We start from the raw sequence: 27,984 nt of genomic DNA, 5'->3' as shown, positions 1-27,984 counted from the left end.
GTGTCTTACCTAACAACCTGTCGGTATTTTATACCATTTTAATGTTCAATCTGTCAGACACTGCAACACAAGGGTATCTTGGTACAGACCTGCAATCAACTTCGACAACTTCCACTAGTGAGAGCGGCTGGATTTGAGAGGGACCTGACCTCTCAGCATCTGAGTTCTTACCTCTCCTAGTGGCCTACGTCTCACCTCTTGGCGCTATAAAAAGCTCCATCCTGTCACTTCATCTCCATATTGTTTCATACTATGGAACAATGCTCTTCTCCAGACTGAGGGACTGACCACCTCAAAACTTTAAGGGTGATGGACTGATTACATCGTCTTCAAGTATCTTCTGCTTCTATCAACTTTTCTGTACTTGACTGAAGAAGCCTACTGTGTAGGCGAAACGTTTCATAATAAAGATACCTAACTGTTGCATATGTGTCTTACCTAACAGTTTAGCGTCACGGATGACACGGCGAGCGATCGCACGCTTCTGCTTAAAATCAAGAAGTCTCTCTGTGGTTCTATTGTACCAGTACCTGCCCCATGCAGCGCGTTTCAAACGTACTGCACGAGCACAAGCAGGAGACCACCAAGGCATGCATTTCTGAGAATGCCTGCCCGAAGTTTGGGGTATAGAATGAGAAGCTGCGGTTAAAACAGAGGACGAGAAGAGGTGTACAAGCTCATCGATGGAGGACGAAGAAGGAACCTCTCTAAAAACAGTTAGGTGTGAGTAAAGGTTCCAATTTGCCTGATCAAATTGCCAGCGTGGGATGCGAAGAGGTGGTGAATATGAAGGGGAAGTAAGAATGATTGGGAAATGATCACTGTCATGTAAGTCCGGAAGAACAGACCAAGTGAAGTCTAATGCGGCGGAGGAAAAGCAGACTGAGAGATCCATGCAAGAGAGAGTGTGAGTCCGAGGATCAAAATGGGTGTGAGTACCTGTATTTAAAACATGGAGGGGGTGGGTGGCAAGAAAAGCCTCTAACTGAATGCCATGGGAATCACAGTGAGACCCCCCAGAGGAAATGGTGGGCATTAAAATCACCAAGTAACAGAATCGGTGGTGGTAATGACGAAACAAGAAAGGCAATATCCGGAATAGATAATGCCCGAGAAGGAGAGAGATATAAAGAACAGAGCATATACCACCTATGCAAGTGGATACGGGCTGCTGTGTAATGCAGCGAAGTACGAACAAATAGCTGATGGTACGGAATATCAGTGCGTAGAAGAAGGGCACTTTCATTAAAGGTCCCATCAGGAAAAGGATCTGAAGAATACAATAAATTATAGCCTGAGATGGGAGAGATAACAGAGTGTAATTGTTACGTTGGTTTCCCTTATTTCTTGGATAGTAAGGTTCTCACTACATGTTCTAGTGTGGGGTAGCTTTTTACTTAATGGCCTTATCTGTCTAGGGGTAATACTTACATTATGGCTGATCATCCTGAGTGTCTCTGATACCCTTTCACCAGCCCTCTTCACAGGCTATGTAAACTACTACTATAAAAATATAACTGTATTCTCAATAGATATGTACAGAATATACAATCACAGCCTCACATTTTCAAAACAAAATCTACACACTCCATACCTGTTCTCCACATGGTGTGTTCCAACAACTTTTGTCCTCTCTTCTTGACATAACTCTGGGCTAACCAGTGTTTTGACACACTTTAGTCACCCTGGGTATGGTAGCCACAACTTAAATTATAAAAACTCACCCCTGGAGCACACATAATGCCCCAAAAGATAGAAGAAGGACCCAGAGATCCTGCCAGGTTGAAGGTCAGCCACAGAGAGAGAGAGTCAGTGAGAGGGAGAGAGAGAGAGAGCCTGGCTAAGCTCCTCCCACCAAAACAAAAGACTGTTGCCAAGCACAATTCTCCAGTTACCACAATTCTACCACACCTTAATTTTACTTTTACAAAAAGAAATACAACTTTATAAACTACTTATTTAAATTGTGTGTTTATGTGTCTATAGTATAACCTATTATATTGAGAAAAATAGGCTTGACCCAGCTGCCTCTCAGTCATAAGGTTGATCAGTCCTTCTGACATTTAGAGCAAAGTCCCCATCAATTCAATATAATTAGGTATTCCAGAGTAACTGTTACTTATAAATACATGTTGGGTCCTATAGCCCCATAACAGTAATTTTGGTTCCTGTAAGCAAACACCAACAGGGGAAAACTGGGAGAGTAACATCTGAAGCTCACCCCGATTACCCCTGAGGCCACGTATATTCCACTGTAAATAGGCCATGATTGGCAATGATAAAGATACCTGAAATCCGCAGGTAAGGGTTCCTACGGACTAGAGGGGTTAGAAAAGTCCACATGCGGAGGCAGTGGAAAACGTTCAAGCAGCGAAGGAATGGTGTGCTGTGACGAAAGGAGTTGCACAGATGGAGTAGAGGAGAGAGAAGGAGTGGAGGGTGGATCAGTGTCCATTGATGGTTTGGTCTCTGCAATATATTCAGAGATTGCTTCAAGTGTTTCAGAATTCAGAGACGTCGTATGGGAGACAATATTGGAAATGGTAGGGGGAGGATGAGTAAAGATTGGGACTGTAATGGACTGTACCAAGGTAGGGGGGGTGAAAGGGTGGAGGGAACTGGAGAAGCGTGGAAGGGGACAGAAGAGGCAGAAACCTGGGAGGTGGCAGAAGAGGAAGAAACTTGGGAGGGAACAGGGGAGGAAGGTACAGTACAAGGAGGAGGGTGAACCTCTACACTTGTAACAGAGCCAGTGAGAGGGGGAAAACCAGGTACAGAGATAGGGAAGGGAAAATGAGGAGGTGGAAGATGGGTAGGAGGTGTTAACAGACCTTTTTTTGACTTTTGAGAAGTAGAGGGACAATTGGGAGGAGGTGTCATACGAGATCTCATCGCTGCTGAGGCTTGTGAGAAAGAACACGAAGAAGCAAGATCAGACTGAGACGTTGAAGTAGGGACGTCTGAGCCGAGGACAGCAAAAGAATTAGCTACAGAAGTGACTATGGGAGAGGTAACCACAGAGGTGGGTGCAGAAAGTGGGATACCAGAAGTGGGGGGATGTTTTGAAACACGGGAATAAGAAACACGAGGTAGTCTCCCTTGGAGGCGGAGATGAGAAACTGCCATGGCATAAGGAAGACCTTCTGCCTCTTTGAGGTAACGGATTTCCCGCTCATTTAAGTAGACTTGACAACGGCGAGAGTACGAAGGGTGAGCCTCATGACAATTAAGGCAAGAGGGAGGTCGATTGCAAGACGTATTAGAATGGTCATCGGCACCACAGACTGGGCATTCGGCGATAGATCTGCAATATTTTGCTGGATGGCCAAATCGCCAGCAATTTCTACACTGTTGCGGTGTAGGGATCACCTTTCGAACTTGTAACCGATGTCCTGCTACATAAACTGAGGATGGGAGTTCACGGCTGTCAAAAGTTAAACGAGCCACATTGCTAGGGTATCGTCTCCGCCCATGGGCAGGAAGAACGTAAGTGTCTACCTTGAGGATTGGGAGATCTTGGAGTTCCAGCTGTTCGAGAATGTCAGTGCCACATGTCTGGAAATTTTGTTGAACTATGGTATGGGGCAGAATGATGGTACCACTACAAGAATTGAGGGAATGATGCTTTTCAATAGTTACAGGAACAGTATCGATATGGGAAAGACGAGAAAGCTCATGAGCCTGGGTAGCATTCTGTACGGTGACGATGAGCATACCGCTCTTAAGAGCATGAAAAGAAATATCTTTACCAACATGGCATAGGAGTGCCTTGCCAATACTGTGGTCAGAAAGATAGGCAGTAGAGGAAGTCAGTCGTAAAGTGAAGAATTTAGTCCATTGTGCAGTCTGAAACTGAGCGTGGAAAGGTAGTGAAAGACGTGTCGATCTTTTCTGAGAAGAACGAGGTGGAGAAGTATCATCAGCAGGTAATTGTCGTTGTTGTTTAGGCATGGGACCAGAGTTGGTCCAACGTGGAACGGGCCGGCGAATTGAAAATTGCCACACCGTAGAGGGAGAGGCCGGAAGCATAGTCAGAGGAGAGCGAAGGTCAGATAAATCGAAGGAGTCAGTCGAGGCCTCAGTACCTGAAGCGGGTGAGGAAACAGCACCGGCAAGAGGTGCAGAGGCATGAGGAGTGTCCGAAGAGTGGTCCAAAGACGAGGCGGGGTCAGAACGGGGTGCGGTATCAAGAAGGGGCCCGGGGGTAGCAGGTTCATGGACTAGGGCTGCCATGGTTAGGTTACTTCTTTCTTTTTGTTTTTAAGAAAAAAAAAGAAAGAAGAAAAGAAAATAAAAATAAAAAAAAGAATAAAAAAAGGGGGGACTGGGGAGGGATAGTTCCTAGGAGGAATGAAAGGGCCAGAAATCTCCCTCCGCGCCCAAGAGGACCTCAGCACCGCAAGTAGCGCAGATGCAGCATGGAACCCGTGCCATACCCTACCCATCATGCCAGTAAACCGGCAATCCGGGATAGCAACCTCACATCTGCTGAGCTACCTCGGTGGACAAAAGAGAGGGCGGCCGGAAATCCGCCACAAAGCATACCTCCATCGGCCACCACCCCCGGAATCCGAAAGGTGGCTTCCAGAGATACACCCGTCGCCTGAGAGACACCCAAAGCCACCCTCCGGGATACCGGAGAGGGATCAGGACATCCCCAGGCAATCCAGATTCCACGGCAAACTACGCCACCACCAAGAACCTCAATGGAATGGGATGGACCCTGGTACCCTTTCCCCTACCTAGGAACTAGCGTGCCTGTGGGAAAGAAAAAAAAAAGAAAAAAAAAAAAAAAAGCCAAAAAGGAAGGGCAAAAGGGAGGGGTGGGGAGGAGGAGGAGGAAAGGAAAAAGGGGAGGATGGGGAGGATGGGATAGGGAACGGGGGACTGGGGGGTAATTAGGTTCGGTCTGAGGAAGTAGACCGACAGGTCTAATTCCTCAGACCAAGAGCCTCTTCACCACGCCAAGGAGCCCCCCTTGAAGAGGCCAGGCAGCGTTGACTACCCTGGCAGGCAGCATTAATCCCCTGCAAGGCAATATTATTCCCCTGCCAAGCAGCATCAATTTGCTGACAGGTTGAGTTAATTCCTTGCCAAGTATCATTAATTTCCTGCTAGGCAGCATTAATTCCATACCAGGCAGCTTTAATTCCCTGCCAAGCAGCATTAATTCCTTGCCAGACAGCGTTAATTCCCTGCTAGGCAGCGTTAATTATCTGCCAGACAGCATCTATTCCTTGCCAAGCAGCGATGATTTTGTCAGGCACCATTAGTTTCCTGCCCTGTGGTGCTAACTCCCTGCCAGGCAGCGTCACCTCTGCTAGGCAGCGCTACCTCCATACAAGGCAACATCACCTCCCTGTCAGGCAGCGTTACCTCTCTGCCAGGCATTACTGCCTCCATGCCAAGCAGTGATAATTTCTCTCCATGCCAAACAGTGATAAATTCTCTGCCAGGCAGTGTTAATTCCTTGCCAGACAGCGTTAATTTCCTGTTAGGCAGTGTTCTCTGCCAGGCAACAAACTACAGCAGATAGTTACAATACAGATACAGATCTACTGGTGCTTATTAGGAAAAAGATATACAGTGATCCACTAGCTGGATTCTATAGGATTCGCTGGATTCGGGCGGATTCAAACGGATTTCACTGGATTCGGGCGGATTCAAACGGTTTCGTTGGAAATAAAGCCAAATCGGAAAAACTGTTACAAAAATTAAATACAATGGGGAATTATAGACTAGCTAGCTAGGAGAGTTGTCTAGTATTGCTAAGATGAACACTACCATGAAGATCTGTGTAGTCTGCAGAAAGGGTGTTGCAACCCCTGAATGGGTTACAATGATTATTATGTTGGGATCCTCTCCAAGATACGATACTACGTGCCGCAAAATGCCCTTCTCACACTATACCACTCACTTATTTATCCATACCTCACCTATGCTATTTGTGCTTGGGGATCAACTGCAGCAACACACCTAAAGCCAATAATAACCCAACAAAAAGCTGCAGTAAGAATAATCACTAAATCCCATCCCTGGCAACACACCCCCCACTCTTCATAGACCTAAACTTACTCCCAGTTCAGTACATCCACACTTACTACTGTGCAATCTACATCTACAGGGCCTTAAACTCTAATATCAACCTTGACCTAAAATGCTTTCTTGATAGTTGTGACAGAACCCACAGGCATAACACCAGACACAAACATCTCTACGACATTCCCCGTGTCCGACTAAACCTTTACAAAAATTCAATGTATGTCAAAGGCCCGAAACTCTCTCCAGGTAAACTCCAGGTAAAATCTGGAATACCCTACCTGAGAACTCTAGAACTGCAGACACATTCATCACCTTCAAAACTACCATTAGAAAACATCTTATCTCCCTGATACACCCCGTCAACTAACTACACGAATACCACCTGGTGGTTCACACTTACACTCACTCACTCATTTGACCATAAACAGAAATATTAATCTCAGTCTTAAAATAATGAATCCTGTGATACTCCAATACTGAAACTATGTACTGTGCCAAAACAAAAGCATTCACATTGCTAAACTCACAAACTAGTAATTAGTCACTTAGCCATAATACCAACTTACCTCATAATTTGTAATATTTTACAATTAAGAATAAAACTAAGTATGCCCGAAATGCCTAGCCATGCTAAGCGTTCTAGTGGTACACTCTGTAATCACAATTTTACTACATGTAAACCACACAATAACCAAATTTCTGTAAACTCAGCATTGTAATCCTTATAGAGAATAAACTTTGAATTTGAATTTGAATGTATATATAATGTATATTACCTTTTCATTTAATTTTATATTGCTTATATTTGCGATAATAGCTAAATCGTAAATATATTGCTTTATATTGTTATTTGACGTAGCTTATGTTGTTAGGATGTTACATATTACATATTGTTAGGATGTTACATATTAAGTGCTCAGTTCAAGTCTTGATTGTCAAACTACTGTAATTATCGCTCCTTGCTCGTTATACTGCCGGCTTCTGCTTCTCGCTGGGTGACTGCTGCCCACGGAGCTATCACGTGATCGAGGGGGGGGTGTCCTCACCTCTCGTGAAGTATTCAGTCTGCTCTAGACTCGCTTGGTGGTTGGGCAGATTGTCTGTCTCATTATTCTTGTTAGTTCTGTAGAACTCTGTTCACAGAACATTGTATAGACTTAGTGATTTTCGACGTTGTACTGAGGTTGCGTGTCGCTTAGACACTCTGAACATCTCAGGTCCTTAGCTATAGCTTCTGACCTAATTTTGTATGGGTTTCTGTGTATTGTCACAGTCAGGGTTTTTCCTATGCTGAACTTAGATTCATTAGTATGGGATTTTTGTAACTTTTGTGGAGGATCTGCTGATGGTCCCTACTTAGTGTCGTTATATTATCTCCTTGATCCTGATTGTGTCACAGTCGCTTGTTATATGGCTATTGGGCTTAGCATTCTTTTCATTGTTCAAGCAGACTGTTCTGGTTACCAGTCGGTCAAGAAGTTAGTTTATGTGAGGACTTTGTCAGTCACTTGTTTAAGTCTAGTCGAGTCGTGAGACATAGTGAACTACTTAGAGCACTTACACGCATACACAAACTTACTTGTACATATTTGTAATATCTTATTAAATGTTAATGTACCAGACGGTACTTAAGAATTATAAATGTGATATGTGCTTTCAGCACAATAATATTGAACTAGATTGATTTTATTTTGATTACTGTGATTAATTTAATTTAATTTAATTTGATAATATACCTCTAGACAACTTAATGATTAATAAATTTATTAAATTTTAATTTCTCTAGTTAGTAGCCTACCAGTTGTAATCCTGAAGCACTATTGAATAATACAGATTTCTTATGGATAATTGGACAAGGATACTGACTACTTGTTACGAAAACCCAGTAACAGGCTGGATGCTAGAAGGACAGTCCTTTCTAGTATTCACTGGAGATCTCTAAGCTTTTAGAATCGCGTTTTTTGTAACAAAGGGTAAGGGACGAAGACGGGCCTGGATTGCTTGCCATCTGTGTGGTCAGTGGTCCCATAGTATATGCAGGGAATTTAAACTAGTGACCACACTTGACATAAAGTCAGAGATGTTTTTGGGTCTGCCCAAACAAGATACAGCTGTATGAGGAAATGACATCTATATTAAAAGACAAGAAAACCAATAAAACATCCTTCTTGAAAGACATGTCAGCATGGTATGACAGCTGGGAAAAAAAGATGGGTGGTAGGGATGGGCCTGTCTTGGGCAGTGCTCCTGAGGGGGCTAGTACTGTCCTGTAGGGCAGTGCTGAGGGTGCTAGTGTTGTCCTGGAGGAAAGTGCTCCTGAGGGTGCTAGTGCTGTCCTGGAGGACAGTTGTGGAAACTTATTCGGTCCTAAAGTTCCACAAGGCAAATACCTCGTATGAAGACCCTAATATTTCCAGGACGGACCATCTGAGTTTTGCGGACCCTCACATCTACCCAAAACACATACATACACCTGGGTTGGCGAAGGTGGTTGGAAGGTACATTTTAATTGATAGATTAACCCTTCAAGGAAGAGGTAGGTAGTTTATACTGTTAGTAAACTAATATTAGGATTATTGAGGCAACTGTAGATAATAATAATGTAGACCTAAGACCTTAACGTAAGTAGTAATAGGCCAGTAATATAGGCAAACACTAGGTTACGTTAGCTAGGGAGAACTGGCAGCCCAAGCTTGAACGACGAGGCACGGGTCGAAAAGACGCCAGAGCTTCCTTCTACAACGAGACGATAAACTTGGCACACCGCCGTGAACAGCAGGGCGGCGCCCCCACGTGTCTTCACATACTAGACCTGGGGAAATTTGATGGAGGCACCTCAAAGTACCGTAGATGCCCTCCTCCGTCAGGCCCATACAGTAAGACAAGACCTCCCTTTCTCAGTATTCTGGCCAGTTTCTGGGGGAAATTGCGAGCGAGTTGAACTGTGGGTCTTTGTGCAGTCAGACGCCCGTACCGGGGTTCCCTCTTGTTGCGCTTAGAAGCTAGTGTTACTTCCTGCATAGTTATACTAGGGGATACACACCCGCTTGGAATCATGAATTTCTAAGGTGCAGGCAGGTCACTAATACTGACTGAATATTGCAGGAATTAAGGTTCCCGACTGCACGTGGTTTTGAAGGGCAAGTCCAGAGGGGCTAAAGTTTAGGAAGGTTGAAGACCGGGATATATTCACCAATACTAAGTATCGTGCATGCAGGCGAGATTTCTTGCACCATCAGTCATTTATGGAAATGTGTCATATAAGCCACTTGTGAGGCTGAGGTACCAGCCTCAGGGCTCAGTGTCAACAGAGCTTGCTAGGGTAGACAACTCACACGAGGCAGTCCAGACAAATTTCCAAAACAGTACTGAGGGTGCTAGTGTTGTCCTGGAGGAAAGTGCTCCAGAGGGTCCTAGTGATGTCTTAGAAGATAGCGCTCGTGAGGGTACTAGTGTTGTCCTGGAGGACACTGAAGACAACCTTATTCAGTCCACAGAGGTTCAAAACAGAGATACTGCTGGAGATGGAGCAAAATGGGATGAGGCCTCAGAGAATAGTGTCCACACACTACCAGTAAAACCTGGTGGAAGCACTGATGTCCATACAAGAGTAGAAGATATTGAGGAAACAGGAAAAATAAATGCACCAGCAGCAAACGCAGCTACAATAAATCCTAGCAAACAGAATTACAATCTATGTAAATACTTTGCCTTGGGTATCTGCAGGCATGGTATATCTGGTAAAACAGGTGGGACATGCACCTTTGACCATCCCAAAAAATGCCACACCCACATGACAACAGGAGAGTGCAACTTCCTTTCTTGCAACTTATTTCACCCAGAAATGTGTCACTCATCAATCCATGAAAGAAAATGCTACAATGCATACTGCCAGGCACATCATCTAAAGGGGACTAGAAGACAGACCAGCCAGATTATGGGAAACGAAAGAGAGGAGCCACAACCTCTCCAGGGACAGAGGTTTTTTAGGGCCAGAAGGGAAAAAAGACTGGCAAGAAATGACAATAATCCTACACCACCTGAAAACACTTCTGGAGCAGAGGCACAGACATTGGCCTCTACCCCAGAACAACAGATATTAGAGCCGGCAAATAAAACCCCCCTAAATGGATAATGAGAACCTTCAAAACTAGGGATGCCAAGCCCATGTTGACACTCTTCAGATCGCTTGTTCTATCTAGGCTGGAATATTGCTGCACACTAACAGCTCCTTTCAAGGCAGGTGAAATTGCTGACCTAGAAAATGTACAGAGAACCTTCATGGGACGCATAACTGAGATAGAACACCTCAATTACTGGGAGCGCTTGAAGTTCCTGAACTTGTACTCCCTGGAATACAGGTGGGAGAGATACATGATTATATACACCTGGAAAATCCTAGAGGGACTAGTACCAAACTTGCACACGAAAATCATTCTCTCCGAAAGCAAAAGACTCGGCAGACGATGCAACATCCCTCCAATGAAAAGCAGGGGTGTCACTAGCATGCTAAGAGACAACACAAAAAGCGTCCGGGTCTCAAGACTATTTAACTGCCTCCCAGCATACTTAAGGGGGATTACCAACAGACCCCTGGCTGTCTTAAAGTAGGCACTGGACAGGCACCTAAAGTCAGTACCTGACCAGCCGGGCTGTGGCTCGTACGTTGGATTGCGTGCAGCCAGCAGTAACAGCCTGGTTGATCAGGCCCTGATCCACCATGAGGCCTGGTCACAGACCGGGCTGTGGGGGCATTGATCCCCGGAACTCTCTCCAGGTAAATTCCACCAATACGACATTTGTCTTTGCAAACATACAGGGTCTAAAGCAGTCAAAAAACAACAAAATTCCTTACATCAAGGGACTGCTCACGGAGTCAAATACTATGTTTGCAGCATTCACAGAGACCCACATGAAGGATCTTTATGACAACGAAATATGGATCTCAGGTTATAACCTATTCTGATGAGAGACTAAAGAGGCAACAAGGGGGGGAGGGGGGTTGGCCTGTATGTCACAGAGTCGCTCATTTGCACAGAACTACTAAACACCTTAAATGATGTTTACCTGGAGAGAGTTCTGGGGGTCAATGCCCCTGTGGCCTGGTCTGTGACCAGGCCTCATGGTGGATCAGGGCCTGATCAACCAGGCTGTTACTGCTGGCTGCACGCAATCCAATGTACAAGCCACAGCCCGGCTGGTCAGGTACCCACTTTAGGTGCCTGTCCAGTGCCTGCTTGAAGACAGCCAGGGGTCTATTGGTAATCCCCCTTATGTATATAATCATGTATCTCTCCTGCCTGCATTCCAGGGAGTACAGGTTCAGGAACTCCAAGCACTCCCAGTAATTGAGGTGTTTTATCTGTTATTGCATGCTGTGAAGGTTCTCTGTACATTTTCTAGGTCAGCAATTTCACCTGCCTTGAAACGTGCTGATAGTGTGCAGCAATATTCCAGCCTAGATAGAACAAGCGATCTGAAGAGTGTCATCATGGGCTTGGCATCCCTAGTTTTGAAAGTTCTCATTATCAATCCTGTCATTTTTCTAGCAGATGCAACTGATGGATGTGAAGTTTTGGAGGTAAAGATCAAAAACCAAAACCTTGTCACTGTGGTAGTATACAAGCCTCCAGGTGCAACTTCCCATCAATTCCAGGAGCAGCTTGAGAAAATTGACCACTGTCTGGAAAAATCTCCCAACTCCTGCCCCAAACATCTTACTGCTAGATTTCAACCTGAGACATCTAAAATGGAGGAGTATAGCAAACAATGTTTTAGCAGAGATCACCTCGGGTGGCAGCTCAGATGAAAATTCACACACACACACGAACTATTAAATCTCTGCAACAAATTCACCTTAAACCAGCAAACAGTAGAGCCTAGAAGACTAGAAAATATGTTGGACCTCATCTTCACTAACAGTGATGATCTGATACGTAATATAACCGTGTCGAAGACAATTCACTCAGATCACAACATAATAGGGGTACAGACATGCATGCACAGGGCTCCTGACCAGAAAAATGTGAAATTCAATTTCAATAACAAAAACATACAATGGGATCAAGTAAACAATGTTCTAAATGAAACAAGCTGGGAAGATATCCTAAACAGCATGGACCCAAACGTCTGCATCGAAAAAATGAATTCTGTGTTTCTTGAGATATGCTCAAGACACATTCCATTAAGAAAAAGAAAGAGAAGATGTAAACTAGAAAGAGAGAGACGTTTCCTATACAGATGAAGGCAAAGAGTCACAGAGCTGCTGAGTGGGGTCAATACATCTGAAATACAATGGGAAGCACTAGTCAATGAAATTGCAAATATCGAACTTAAGCTGAAAGAATCTTATTGGAGACAAGAATCACAGGAAGAACTAAAAGCCATAAAGGAAATTGAAAAAACCCAAAATACTTCTTCTCTTATGCCAAATCTAAGGGAAAAACAACATCCAGTATTGGGCCCCTGCTTAGGCAGGATGGGACATACACAGATGATAGCCAAGAAATGAGTGAGATACTAAAGTCCCAATATGACTCAATGTTCAGCGATCCACTGCCCACTCTAAGGGTCGACAATCCAAATGAATTCTTTATGAACGAAACCCAAAATTTGGTCATCCCAAAACTCTCGGATATTATTATAACTCCACAAGATTTTGAAGAGGCAATTAATGACACGCCCATGCACTCTACCCCAGGCCCAGACTTGTGGAACTCCGTGTTCATCAAGAACTGCAAGAAGTCCCTATCTCATGCCTTCAGCATTTTATGGAGAGGGAGCATGGACACAGGGGTCATCCCACACACACTAAAAAAAACAGACATAGCCCCACTCCACAAAGGTGGCAGTAAAGCAATTGAAAAGGACTACAGACCGACAACACTAACATCCCATATCATAAAAATCTTTGAGAGGTTCTAAGAAACAAGATAGCCAACCACCTAGATACCCATCAGTTACACAACCCAGGCAACATGGGTTTAGAGCAGGTTGCTCCTGCCTGTCCCAGCTACTGGACCACTATGAGAAGGTCCTGGATGCTGTAGAGGATAAACAAAATACAGATGTAGTACACACAGACTTTGCAAAAGCCTTTGACAAGTGTGACCATAGTGTAATTTATTTATTAACAATTTGTTAACAAAATGCGGGATAAAGGAATAACGAGAAAAGGCGGTAGATGGATCTACAACTTCCTGACAAATAGAACACAGAGAGTAATAGTAAACAGAGTAAAGTCCCAGGCAGCCATTGTAAAAAGCTCTGTTCCACAAGGCACAGTACTCGCTCCCATTCTATTCCTTATCCTCATTTCTGACATAGACAGAGATGTAAGCCATAGCTCCGTGTCTTCCTTTGCAGATGACACCTGGATCACCATGGCAGTGACTTCCATTGAAGACACTGCAAGACTCCAAGCGGACATCAACCAAATCTTTGAATGGGTCACTCAAAACAATATGAAGTTCAACGAGGAGAAATTTCAACTAGTCAGATATGGGAATAGGGTATAGGACAGGGTATAGGACAAATTCTAACCATACACTAGAGCGGAGAAGTAACGTGAAGGATCTGGGAGTGATAATGTCAGAGGATCTCGCCCTCAAAGACCACAACAATGTATCTACAGTGGACCCCCGAGTTTTGGCAGCCTCGACTTTCATGAAATTCGGCCTTCGGCGAGTTTTTTTTTTGTAAAATTTGGCCTTGAGTTTCGTGAAAAGACTCGTGTTTCGGCGACCGTCCGGTACCCGTCCGCCCGTCACCATCCACACCAAGCCAGTCTCCCACGCCATTCACGCTCAGTGTGCCATTGTTTTCCAACACATGACCATCACCCCGTGGGTTCATACAATACATTTCATAATAATCCGTTGTTTTTTGTGCTTGCAACTGCTAAATAAGTCATCATTGACCCAAGGAAAGCTAGTGCAAGCCCTTTGGTAAATAAAGTGAGGAACATGATCCAGAGGGATTTTGACGGGGATGTGGAAGAGTTGGTGGAGGACCACAGGGAAGAGCTAACCACTGACGAACTGCAAGAGCTTCAACTGGAACAGCATCAGACCACAGCCGAGGAACTTGGTTCAGAGGAGGAGGAAGAGGGAGTGGATGAGGTGCCTTCTTCAAAGATTAAGGAGATTTGTGCAGTGTGGAATGAGTTGCAAAGTTTTGTTGAAAGGTATCACCCTGACCAAGCTGAAACAAGCCATATCTGCAACATGTACAATGACAGTGTTGTGTCCCACTTCAGGGAAATCTTAAAGAAACGCCAGAAAAAGACCTCTCTGGACAGATATTTTGTGCAACAGGGGTCCAGTGACTCTCAAGTTGTTCTCAGTGGCATTAAAAGAAGAAGGGAAGTAACCCCAGAACCCCAGATAAGGACTTGCTACCTAAAGTCCTAATGGAAAGAGATTCTCCTTCCAAACAATAGTGTACTCCTTCCTCCTATCCCCTCCTCCCATCTTCCATCCATGCAGAAGTCTTCAGTAAAGGTAAGTGTAATGTTATTATTATTTTAAATGCATGTACTTGATTTCTGATTGTTTTTATTATGTAAATCTTTATTTAATTTGAAAAAAAAAATTTATTTTAATATTTTTGGGTGTCTGGAACGGATTAATTTTATTTCCGTTATTTCTTATGGGGAAAATGGTTTCAAGTTTCGTGAATTTCGACCTTCGGTGGGCTCTCTGGAATGGATTAATCACGAAACTCGGGGGGTCCACTGTACCTCATCCGCTAGGAAAATGATAGGACAGACAATGAGAACCTTTAAAACTAGGGATGCCAAGCCCATGCTTCTCTTCAAATCACTTGTGCTCTCTAGACTGGAATACTGCTGTACACTAATGACCCCCTTCAAGGCTGGTGACATTGCAGTCCTGGAGAGTGTACAAAGAACTTTCATGGCACACATAAGTGCGATAAGGCACCTAAACTACTAGGAATGGTTGAAGGTCCTTGATCAGTATTCCCTCGAATGCAGGTGAGAGAGATACATGATAATATACACTTCGAAGGTCCTGGAGGGATTGGTACCAAACCTGCACACGAAAATCACTCCATATGAAAGCAAAAGATTCGGCAGGAGACGCAACATTCCCCTGATGAAAAGAAGGGGAATGTTGAGAGACAACACAATAAGGCTCCAGGCGGACATCAACCAAATCTTTCAATGGGCTGCAGAAAACAATATGAAGTTCAACAATGAGAAATTTCAATTACTCCGATATGGTAAACATGAGGAAATTAAAACTTCATCAGAGTATAAAACAAATTCCAGCCACAAAATAGAGTGAAAAACTAATGTCAAAGATCTGGGAGTGATCATGTCAGAGGATCTCACCTTCAAGGACCATAACATTGTATCAATTGCATCTGCTAGAAAAATGACAGGATGGATAATGAGAACCTTCAAAACTAGGGATGCCAAGCCCATGATGACACTCTTCAGGTTGCTTGTTCTATCTAGGCTGGAATATTGCTGCACACTAACAGCACATTTAAAGGCAGGTGAAATTGCTGACCTAGAAAATGTACACGGCACGCATAATGGAGATAAAACACCTCAATTACTGGGAGCGCTTGAAGTTCCTGAACCTGTACTCCCTGGAACGCAGGCAGAAGAGATACATGATTACATACACCTGAAAAATCCTAGAGGGACTAGTACCAAACTTGCACACGAAAATCACTCTCTACAAAAGCAAAAGACTCGGCAGACGATGCAACATCCCCCCCAATGAAAAGCAGGGGTGTCACTAGCACGTTAAGAGACCATACAATAAGTGTCAGGGGCCCAAGACTGGTCAACTGCCTCCCAGCATACATAAGGGGGATTACCAGTAGACCCCTGGCTGTCTTCAAGCAGGCACTGGACAAGTACCTAAAGTTGGTACCTGACCAGCCAGGCTGTGGCTCATACGTTGGATTGCATGCAGCCAGCAGTAACAGCCTGGTTGATCAGGCCCTGATCCACCATGAGGCATGGTCACAGACCGGGCTGCGGGGGCATTGACCCCTGGAACTCTCTCCAGGTAAACTCCAGGTGTTTGGAGCCAAAGACTGTTCAATTGCCTCCCAGCATACATAAGGGGGATTGTCAATAGACCCCTGGCTGTCTTCAAGAAGGCACTGGACAGGCACCTTAAGTCAGTACTTGACCAACCGGGCTGTGGTTCATACGTCAGCTTGCGTGCGGCCAGCAGCAACAGCCTGGTTGATCAGACCCTGATCCACCATGAGACCTGGTCTCAGTCCGGGCCACTGGGGCGTTGACCCCTGAAACCCTTTCCAGGTAAACATCAGGCAGCATTAATTCCCTGCTAAGCAGCATCAATTCCTTGTCAGGCAGCATTAATTCCCTGCCAGGGAGCATCAATTCCTTGCCAGGCAGTGTTAATTCTCTGCCCAGTAGCACCAATTCCTTGCCAGGCCATGTTAATTCCTTGTTAGGCAGCATTAATTCCCTGCCAGTAAGTATTAAGTCCCTGCCAGGCAGCATCACCTCTCTGCTAGGCAGTGCTACCTCCCTGCTAGGTAGTATAACCTCTTACCAGGCAGGACCATCTCCTTGTCTGGCACAATCTCTTCACACACTATTGTTTATGCTTGATGCTTTCGATGTCAGGGTTCAACCCAGTGAACCCTGGATCTCATAATCACCCCAGTATTGACCTCTCTATATACGTACTTGTCTCTTGATCTTGACTGTGATTCCAGTTGTAAATGATCTTCATGAAAATTATTTCCCCATTGCTATTGTCCCTTCTTCGATGTTCACAGTAGCATTTTGACTGTCCCTGCTCTTCATTTTATTAATAATTTTGTAGTGAGTTTGCAGTCACATGACTGGAGCAACTGTCCAACATTTTGTCGGACAAACTCCGTTTTTATTAAATAGCAATTGGGTGTTATTATTATTACATTCATAAAGTGCTAAACCCATAGAGGGTCATACAGCATCTGGGGAAATGGATGGCTATCAGACTCACTTCAAAGAATTAGAGCACAGATCCAGTTCCTTGGAACAATTGGGTGTGTTTCAACTATAAAGCCACAACCTTATACAAATGTTATGCCATAGAGATTCCATTTGTATATAAATGTAACATGAGTCAATATGTTCGGGCTATCAGTCTTAATTAAAGTACATTACATATACGTGTAGAGAAGTTGCTTATATACTGTAGACAGGTAAATTGAAGCAACAGGAAGTGGAGTCACTAGTGGAAAATTCCACCAGTGTAAGTAGATCATGCCTATAGGTTAGGCAAGTGCTGAAGAACTCCCTGTATCAATATTCCAAGATGTTGCTGTGTCTGACAGATATGACGTAAATGGTTTAGAAAACCGACAAGTTAGGAATGTACAAAGATTAAGAGTGAATGAAGGGTAAGGGTTTGCAAAGTTTGGGATTAGCAGAGGTGCAAAAGTAAAGTTTAAATAAAAATTAGTACAATACGTTAGTTTCCTTTAATCGTTGCACTTTTATTGGAAAATGTTTTGTTTGTTCTTTTCTCTTCTTCCTCCTAAGTAATTCCATTCCTTCCTGTCCCATACTTTTCATTACCAACAATACATTTAAAGGCTTCTTTAAATAGTCACTCATTCCCTATTATTGTGTCTCTACCATCTTATCCAGCATCTTAAATTCTTTCTCATTAACTGATTACTGCATTTTCTCCCTAGGTTTTATCACCTTATTTCTCTATAACTACTACTTATTCTCAGCAAAATTTAGTTATACTTGTACTGTATATTTCTTTGTATTCCCTTACCACTTTTTGCTCAATACATTCCAACTTGTATCATTTTTATCTCCCTTACCAGCCACTTCACTTCCTTGTACAGGTTGACCATCACTAATCTGGCATCATCAGGACTTGCAGGATGCTGAATTAGTGATTTTGCCAGATCCCAGAGTTGTTAGAGTAGAATACACTTAACCCAATGGCGATATTTATGCCCTATTTTTTGGCCCATTCCCTTGTTCCAGTCTACCGAACTCATAGCTATTTTGTTAGTATTCCTTCTATTCTGTTGACTGAGTACAAGAAACTGCCCATTTACTTATTCCAACTACCCAGTAAAGTGGTCAGAAATCGGTAATTTGGCCAATTTCACACAAATTTCCAGACATGCCAATTTCAAAATAGGGTCCAGAATAAACAATGCAGACATTTCTGTACTGTACTAACAATTCTTCTCCTCCTGCCCCCCCCCCCCCTCTAATAATTATGAACATTCACTACACACATCAGTTCTTCATTTATAAATCCCCACCATATATAACCACCCTGATATTTTCTTCATCATTTTTCTTCCAAGTTGCTCATAACCAATTCATCATATTGTATACAACTTGCCTAAACAAACATGGCAGGAATATAGTGTATCATAGTCTGAGCATAAGCTAGTGTACAAGAATACCAGTATGTACATGAAGTATACTTTCATTATACAAAGCATCAAGGGTCAACAGTGTGGGAGCATAATCAGAGACAAGAAGTCTGATCATGTGATGAAGCTTGGTTTCCTGGAGACAAATACAGTACATACAGGAGGAACTTGGAAAAATCAACAGTTGAATCTCTCCCTGTTGTTCTTGTATCCTTTGCTATTTCACTGGATTATAGATATAAAGAAAAGGATAGTAAAAATGCATTTATAAAAAAGATGGGCAGTCAATCATATCTGGAGAAGTCGGAAAGCAACTGCAAAGAAAAGGATGGATTAAGGAACTATGCGTGGGGAAAGAGAAAACACAATCAAAGTGACATAGCAAGTGAGGAATGGAATAGAAGGCACAGGGACTGAAGCAATACACATCACAATGTCTGGGATGGTTAGCAGATTCACAGCTGAGCATAAGGAGTTGCTTGCACTCCCAAGACAGCTCACATTTGCAAGAGGGCAGTGAAGCAGTAGCCTCTATAGAAGCACAAGCTCTAATGAATCCTTCTGATACATCATGAACTGCATTTAGAACAAGGAGTGACTGAAGGCAACAGACATAAATAGAGGTACAACTAGGCAAGCAACATCTGTCCTTTGACACATGGCAGAGGCAGGGTGCACTCAAATTTTTGGGGTGTTGAGGACAAAAACATGACCTCCATATTTCACTGTGATAGTGGAAGTGGTAGAGCTCCAAGAGGTATTAGTGGCTAAAGATAAGGAAGGCCTTAAAAATAATTGTGCACTGGGGCACAGGAATAAAATAGGTGTCACTGGAGGGTCAGGTTAACAGGTTATATGAAAGCCTTGCAAGATAGGGATGGGGATGAGTGTTATCTCCCACACAACTGACACAGCTAAGTGTGAAGGAACTACAAGAGGGTGTCACTGTGGGCTGTAGTCACACATACAGTAAGGCATTTGGAAGTTGGATAACAGCTCTTCACAGGATGACCAAACAATTAGCAGTACTGCAACCTCTGTAAAGTAGACAGCATTCTTGTAGCTGTCCCTCGCCAAAAAAATTGCTGATGGACATGAAAATCAGTCACATGTCATTTTGGCCATCTTCCTTGAATGGAGGAAACAACAGTATGTGTGCAAGGCCAATGTTTCTGAAATATAGAGACAGAAAGACCTTGAGTTGGCTGCAGAAGTCTCCTGTTCATTTCTCAAAGGATTATGTGAGGAAGACTATCTGAAAAATGATGACCATCCCACAGTACAAATTTACTTTGACATGGTAACTGACAGTGAAATAGGTTACTGTTAAAAAAAAATAGAGTGTTTGCATTAAAGATAGTGTACTTTCATTTAGGAGGTCATTTAACCCTTTGACTGTTTTTGTCGTATATATACATCTTAGGAGCCAGTGTTTTTGACACATTAAAATGCCAAAATTCTAGCGGCTTAAATCAACCAGGAGGAAGCTGGTAGGCCCACATGTGAGAGAATTAGTCTATGTGGTCAGTGTGCACAGTATAAAAAAAATCCTGCAGCACACAGTGCATAACAAGAGAAAAAAACTTCGACTGTGTTTTTGGATTAAAAAGCTGACTTTGAGGTGTATTTTCGTAAAGTATTTATGGTTGTATTCTCTTTTTCTTGGTCTCATTTGATAGAATGGAAGACATATTACAGAAATGGAGATGATTTTGATTAGCTTTATATTGAAAAGGACCTTGAAATTGAGCTCAAAGTAGCGGAAATGTTCGATTTTTGCCGATGTTCATAGTAAACAAATCACGCCACGCATCCAATACACGTCAACTGGTGAGTCTAATAGTATTCTTTCACAAGTGCATTGATATTATTTATACCATTTTTACAATAATGCAGTAGTTTGCATAACAGTAAATCTTCTATTTTTTGTGTGAATAAAAATTCAAAATAGAAAGCAAGAGTAATATAAGAGGAGCCTGGAGATGTGACTAATGAACAGAGAAAATGTTACTTTAGTTCCAGGAATGTCTCTATTGTTTATTATGGACCCTATTTTGAAATTGGTATCTTTTTTAATTTGCATGAAATTGGCCAAATTGCCAATTTCTGACCACTTTATTGGGTAGTTGAAATCGATAAATGGACAGTTTCTTGTACTCAATTGATAGAACAAATGGAGTTCTAAAGAAATAGCTATGAGTTTAGTTGACTGGAACAACGGAATTGGCCAAAAATAGGGCTCAAAGTGGGCAAAATCGCCGATGTGTATATATCACCGAGATCGCTAACTTCGTGAGAGTGTAATTCCGTAAGTTTTCCATCAAATTTCGTACTTTTGGTGTCATTACCATTGGTAAAAGATTCTCTGTCATTTCATAAGAATTTTTTTTTTTTTTTTTCAAATATTTTGCAACAGAGACACACTTCAGGATTTGGGGTTGCTACAGTCACAGGGTTAAAGTGCATCCCGGGGCATTAGAGATATCAAAAGTGAATTTTGTGTGCTCTCATAGACAGAACAATCTATTAGGATATAGCACAGACAACCTAATCTAACCTAACCTGCCAATCTTGGCAGAGAGACTAGATGGTTTTTCATGTGGTATCTGATTTGTAATCATAGGAACAAAGTTTCCTATATTCAACAGTGATGGACAGAAAATGGTCATGAACTAATTATGGTATGATGGAAAACAATTTGTTATTGAGGGATACTGGGAAATCATTTGAAAAAAGGAGCCACTCCCTGTGAAAGACCGAGAGGTTGTGAATGGCAGCTCAACTGGCTGAGTCTATAGGTTTGTTGTCCTGAATGTGTGTCCAAAGACCCAGCAAAAGAACTACCTCTTTATGTTTGCTAGACATACAACATAACCATTGTTGTACATGGCTGAAAAAAATATTCAGTGAATATTTACAAAATGCACAGACTACATTCCTAATATCGACTGTGTAATGTAAATAACATATGGGAAAAACAAAGTTAGATTCTACCTCCAAAAAACAATTAAGTGCTTATTTTGTCAAGAATAAAAAAATTTTTGATACTTTACATTGTAGCTGTCATTGCTTGTTGACATAACACCACCATTTGTCATCACCTGACAGCTATCAATCACCCCCTTTCACCATCACCTATGGACAGTATTGCATAACAAAGGTGCTATCACCACCACCTAACACCACTTTCCACCATGACCTGGGAGAGGATTGGTTGTTGATGCATTTTAGAGTGCACAATGTGCAGAACCTTCCAAAGAAAACTGGCAAGACATTACTTCCAGAGAAAATGGGTATGGTTCAATAGTACACTGGTGACCATTATAGCTTCAACATACAATTTGCTAAGTTTAAAAGGTTATATAAAACAGCTTTTTTGTTACTGTACCTTAAATTCTGGTTGCTGCTGCATGTTGACTTGGATGCATGAACTGCCTCCACTATACAGTCACCACCTTTAAGCAAGTCGACCTTTTTTCCAAACTAGGCATAATTCCAGGCTTCAGCATCATTAGTATGTCTTGTTGGTGCCATGGTAATACAAAGAAATGAGAAAAAATAATGAAAAGATCTTAAATATGGAGCAGTGGTATGGGAAACATCCATAAACAAACCACATGGGTGGGTGTAACAAAAAGAAGGGCCAAGATTGGCCTCCCCTAAAAAATGGAGATGTCCAAGGCACAGAAGGGAATTTTCCACACAGGAACCCAAGCTTACTGAATATACATTATCAAAACTGTACACTTTATTAGTTGCAGTTCCTCTGTATAATGTATATGTTGCCTGTTCCTATTTCCTTTATTGTATTCCTTGAGAATATGACTGATACATCACAAAAGTATTTGGAAAATATTTTTTTTACTATGATTAAATTGCATTCTTCGACCACACTGGTGGCTTAGCGCTCCTTTTTGATTATAATAATAATAATAATCGACCACACTGGTCATCATCTACCTAGGCAGGGTGACCCTTAAAAAAAGAGAAACTTTATTCATCTACACAGTTATCTTGCCAGAAGTGTGCAACATCACAATTCAAGCAGCCCTCCAAGCAGCAATATACCACCTCTCCTTCAGAGTGCAGGCAATGTATTACCCACTGCCAGGACTCAAATCTGTCTAACAGGTTTTCCTGAATCACTTTTGGCTTTAAACACCCTCTATGAATTTCCCTTCCCTTATGGAGAGGCCACACAGGTAATAGTATCTTTATAGTTCAGCCATATTCAAAGTGATGAACTGTCTTTACAAGGCATTTGGAACACTTGCTTAAGAATTCTTACATAAAGTTACTTTAACCAGTGAATATAGCATGTTGATTAATAATGGATAATAAGTATAAGAACTCTGTCTTTTAAAATTTATGTTAAGAAATACATAATTACATCATAGAGAAATAATGAAATAGACAAACGATTGATGATTGTTGTTCTTAAATGATATATACAAGGGTGTTTCCCATGGAAAAAACATCAAGTATTTGAAACAGACACAAAAATGTAAACAGTGGACAACATTTTGTGATCATATGATTATTATAACTATATAAAATATAGATTTTTATCTGATAACTATTACTGTATCTTGATTACCATCCCTTTTGTGTCCATTTCAAATTCATATGTTTTATGTGATGGAACAATTGATCATGAACCTTTTGCTTTACCTTCACAAGGTTCACCCTCCATTGTCACAAAACATCTATGCACAACTGAGAAGCTCCATTGTGTATCAGTACATGAGCAGCAGAAACTTTTATATTTTTTCAAAATTTCATACAAAAATATGATCAATCTTTCATATACAAAAATGTGATTTGTATTTCTTAAGGCATTTCCATTATGAAAGTCTATCTTTTGATAATTCACTCAATATAACGGAAGAACCTTGCATGATTTAATTGCCGGGATTACATCTCATCGTGTTACAGTATTGAATAAAGTAATAATTACTTTGTGACAGGCTCAGCAATTCTTAGCATGTGTCAGATTTTTAAATCTGGCTCAGTTTATATATAACTATTACTGCATTCACTAAATTCCATTTTATTCTTTGTCACTGATTACTGTCATTTCCTGTAATAAAATTAAACTTATATCTATGGTTTGATATTTAACAGATTTATTTTTGATTATATGATGACTGAACCTTTTGCATAGTTTAGCCACTAACTGTCATTGGCTAAGTCAATTTTTTTAATAACAAAAAAAAAAAAAAAGTCATTTACATCATCCACAGCAAACAGTGACTAGACATCACAAAATTACTGAATGCAGGGACCAAAATTTTTTTTACCTTTTTAGCTAATAATTGTTGCTCCTGCCAGAGTTGTGGAATTTACTCACTACGTACGTGCAATTTTTTCACCGGTGACGTATTCACTTTTAACATATTAACAAGGGTTTTGCCATCTCACTGTGTGTGATTCTGGTATAAAGATCAGTTTTGATGCAGCTTTTTGGGTTATTTTAATCAATTTTACCTTAGTAAATTAACAATATTAGAGTCAAGCCTAATCCACAAAAAGCTGGGATGAAGCTCAAGAATTATAAAAGTAAGAAAAGTATCTGTGTCAACTTTCTGCTAATGCACATCGTTTTTCTCTCTCTCAAATTATAAATAAAAAAATACATTTTCTTAAAACTGAGACTTTGCAGAACAAACAATTTCAATGATCAAATATCATTGATTTTTAAAAATTTGTGTGCAGTGACCTTGACATGACGACATGTGTTAAGTGGCACTGACATGACGACATGTCTGCTGTGATCCTGACATAACATGTGTGCTGTGGCCCTGACATGACAACATGTGTGCTGTGGCCCTGACATGACATGTGTGCTGTGGCCCTGACATGACAACATGTGTGCTGTGGCCCTGACATGACATGTGTGCTGTGGCCCTGACATGACAACATGTGTGCTGTGGCCCTGACATGACATGTGTGCTGTGGCCCTGACATGACAACATGTGTGTTATGGCCTTGACATGACAATGTGTGCTATGGCCCTGACATGACATGTATGCTGTGACCTCTGACATGATGACATGTCTGTTGTGGCCCTGACATGACAACACACGTGCTGTGGCCCTGATATGACATGTCTACTGTGGCCCCTGTCATGAAGTGTGCTGAGGCCCTGATTCAAGCTTCGTCCCTGCCAAGTGACTGATCTTTTATTCTCTCGAAACAATTCTACAAACTTGTCTTCTTCATTAATGTGTAAAATCTGGTATTCATTATTTTACTGTAACTTGTACATATAATGACTTCTGGAGAACACCAAATTTTTTTGAAAAAAAAAAAATTAAAAATATTGGAAAGAACTTCCAATTAACATATATATACAACAACAGTAGACTGTTTTTTGTAAATGTCTTAAATTAACATATTAGAATGAAATCAGTCTTAGGTAACATTCAAGTTACAACCAGTTTTGACTTGACAAATATATTAAAAAAAAAAAGCCAAGATATTAATCTAAAGCAACATTATAATGCCAAATATATCTGATGAGGCCAGACTAGAGTAATTATCAGGAGCAGTTGTATATTTGTTTTACAGTTAAAAAAACTGCAAAAAAGTCACATCCACCAGTTGTTTAATTAAAACACTGAAGACAGGAAAAATTTGAATTAATGCACTGTGGGTTTTTTTTTTTAAATTATCTTCAAAACAATATTAATTTTCTTTTATTCTGCAGTATAGAGGGGGAATAATATCAGGAGAAAAACTGTTTTGAGAAAAAAATATCACTTATTTGTCAATCTAAAAGTTTGAGAAGACATATGAGAAATCAGAAAGATGTTAAACTGTGACAAAATAACTGAATATCTCTGTAATGTATTACTGCCTCAACCAAGAGAACAATTTAAAAATTGTTACACAAAACTTTAAAATTCATCACACAAATAATACTGACATAATATTACTGTATCATCTATTTAAAAAAATCCTAAACAATCATGATAAATGATAATTAGATGAGAATATGTTCACTAAAAGCACCACCCTATATACAGAATATTACAATAAAATAATAAATCCTAATTATATTTAAAACATTAGTGAAAGAGAAATAAAATACACCTTGCAGTTGCATTAACATACAGTATATGTACTGTAAATGATCAATGAATACAATTTATTCATTTACATTTGATGTAGAATAATTCAGTCATTTACCACATTTTGTTCTCACTTGCATTCCAATCATACAAAGAAAGTGGAATAATGCTTAAATCTATTCTTTTTCTTGTCTTGTGGTAAACTATTGTTTTCTGTCAAATTAATCTGAATGGTTAAATAGTACACTCGTATGCTTTGGTTCGGATGCAAGTACGTACAAATATAACCTAACCATCAAATATATGGTATGCCCTGTGTCCATATTACATATGTTTTAATTTGTAAAGGTTTAGTTCTCAACCTGTCTAAAAAGATAAAAATATGCTAAGACCATTCCTTGGGAGAATCTTGAGTGTGTTATCTGGACCCTATCATTTAATTCTGTGATTTGATTGATGATAATGGTAGCCAAACTCAACGTACGGGTGACATGCTGTATATAATATGAAATTGTGCTTTTATTCAGGTTTATGCTATAATTTTCATCAATCATCCCACACCATAATGACTTGGCCAGCAATTGTTGACCATATGACAAGAATTCATATATGTAGTGTAAAGATAACACTTCATTTTGCACCAGTTTTTAAATCTGTCTATTGCTGGCCATGCCAAATTTCATGGAAGCCCGGAGTTTTCATGCTCAGCACTATGCTGTGGTGAGATCAACAACTGTGACCCTTGTACTGTCTCAATAAAACTTATCATTAAATACTCAATATATAATAATAAGCTTTACTTACACACAGCCTTGTGTAGCAAAGTTGTCTGTCTATAATCTGATCAATGTCTTCCATGAACATTGGAGCAATTGCAAAAACTGGCCTATAATCACATTTCTGTAATGATAATAAACAACAGCCTTAATTTATTACACAGTAATAGGCTGTTTGTGATGAAAAACATTCTGTACATCAACTGCAAATATACTTAAAATAATGCTTATGAAAGTACCCTGATCCACTGGAGATGAACATTAAAAAAGATCAAGATCAGAAAACAGTAATCAGCACAAAATTTAAAGATTACTTGTTGACAGAAGAATAGCAGCAACAAATCTTTAAAACATGTGAATGAATGCCTTCTAAACTTGACTTTTTTCTTAAGAAAAGCCCATCAAGTACAAATCCACAGCACAAGTAGTCACTGGTTTCTTTTCTCAACATTTTTATTCTCAACTTATCATCATCCTGGCCATTACCATCTATTTGTTTATTTGAACAAGTGCGACTTGCCCCAACACCCGAGGTCCACACACCACAACTTTGGATAATGTCTTTTCACTTTCTATATACTTCATGAGGCTGACCATACCGACGACACTCTCTCTTTCTGAAGATTAATTTCCTCACCAACTTTCGGAATCTTATGACAATAATATTTTCTTTGGCAGACAATTCCATGTCTTCATCACTCCAATCAACTATTCACCCATCTCCATTTTCATTATATATGGAATTACAGAGTCTATCTGTACATTTCCTATTAGGCCTGCAAAAAACAACTCCTCCATTACCTGTAAAATAGAAAATGATGGTGAATTTTAATACAGGGATTAACATGGGACAATTTTAAAGAATAACTGTATTCTGTATTTAATTAAAAACATAAAACAAGGTATTTAACTGAAAACATTGACATATGAACACTATACAGTATCACTTAAAGAAATTTTGAAAATCTTAAAAGTACTCGCTAGAGCCACCATAGCAACCGGCACATCCATCAAAGACCCCACCAGGACCAAAATGGAGAACCTTGCTCATAAGAAATAAAAAAATTATTTTATTATATTTTATGAACCAATCAACATAGGGGTTACATAATCCCTTGTGGATGCTGTGACAAGGTATACATTGGTGAAACAGCACAAAACCTAAGAACATGTCTGAAAGAAGACATCAAAGCATGCACAAGTAACAACTTAAACAACACAAGTGTACAACATTGGAACTTTTCCAACCATCTGATGAAATTCAATGACAACTGCTTACTGAGTAAAGAACCAAATAATTGTTGACAAAAATGCACTGAATAACTATTAACCTCAATTTAAGACACCAATAGAATAAAGGCAGTACAGTGGACCCCCGGTTAACGATTTTAATCCGTGCAAGAGGGCTCATCGTTATGCGAAATAATCGTTATGCGAATGAATTTTCCCCATAAGAAATAATGGAAATAAAATTAATCCGTGCAAGACGCCCAAAAGTATGAAAAAAAATTTTTTTTACCACATGAAATGTTAATTTTAATACACACAAACTGAAAAAGGCATGCACAATTAAATGACACTTACTTTTATTGAAGATCTGGTGATGATTGATGGGATGGGAGGAGGGGAGAGAGTGTGTTAGTGTTTAGAAGGGGAATCCCCTTCCATTAGGACTTGAGGTA

General features: G+C 40.8%; 2 protein-coding genes across 5 annotated transcripts in view; both read right to left on the bottom strand.

Moving 5' to 3' along the window:
- Nucleotides 1-21,646, bottom strand: part of LOC128685962 (translocation protein SEC62) — a 118,913-nt gene extending 97,267 nt beyond the window's left edge. Inside the window, exon 1 of the mRNA XM_070083305.1 lies at nucleotides 21,507-21,646. Within this exon, the coding sequence (XP_069939406.1) occupies nucleotides 21,507-21,551 (45 nt within the window). The 5' untranslated portion in view covers nucleotides 21,552-21,646. The remainder of the gene's footprint in view (nucleotides 1-21,506) is intronic.
- Nucleotides 21,647-22,804: 1,158 nt separating this feature from the next.
- LOC128686111 (orphan steroid hormone receptor 2) overlaps nucleotides 22,805-27,984 on the bottom strand; it is a 565,796-nt gene continuing 560,616 nt past the window's right edge. For all 4 annotated transcript variants that reach the window (XM_053772796.2, XM_070083300.1, XM_070083301.1 and 1 more), the window contains one exon: nucleotides 22,805-27,103. In XM_053772796.2, coding sequence (XP_053628771.1) covers nucleotides 27,011-27,103 — 93 coding nt within the window. In that variant the 3' untranslated portion in view covers nucleotides 22,805-27,010. The remainder of the gene's footprint in view (nucleotides 27,104-27,984) is intronic.

The sequence above is a fragment of the Cherax quadricarinatus genome, chromosome 9 (assembly GCF_038502225.1).
Source record: "Cherax quadricarinatus isolate ZL_2023a chromosome 9, ASM3850222v1, whole genome shotgun sequence".
In the NCBI taxonomy this organism is placed as follows: Eukaryota; Metazoa; Arthropoda; class Malacostraca; order Decapoda; family Parastacidae; genus Cherax; species Cherax quadricarinatus.
This window is presented reverse-complemented; position numbering and strand designations above follow the sequence as displayed.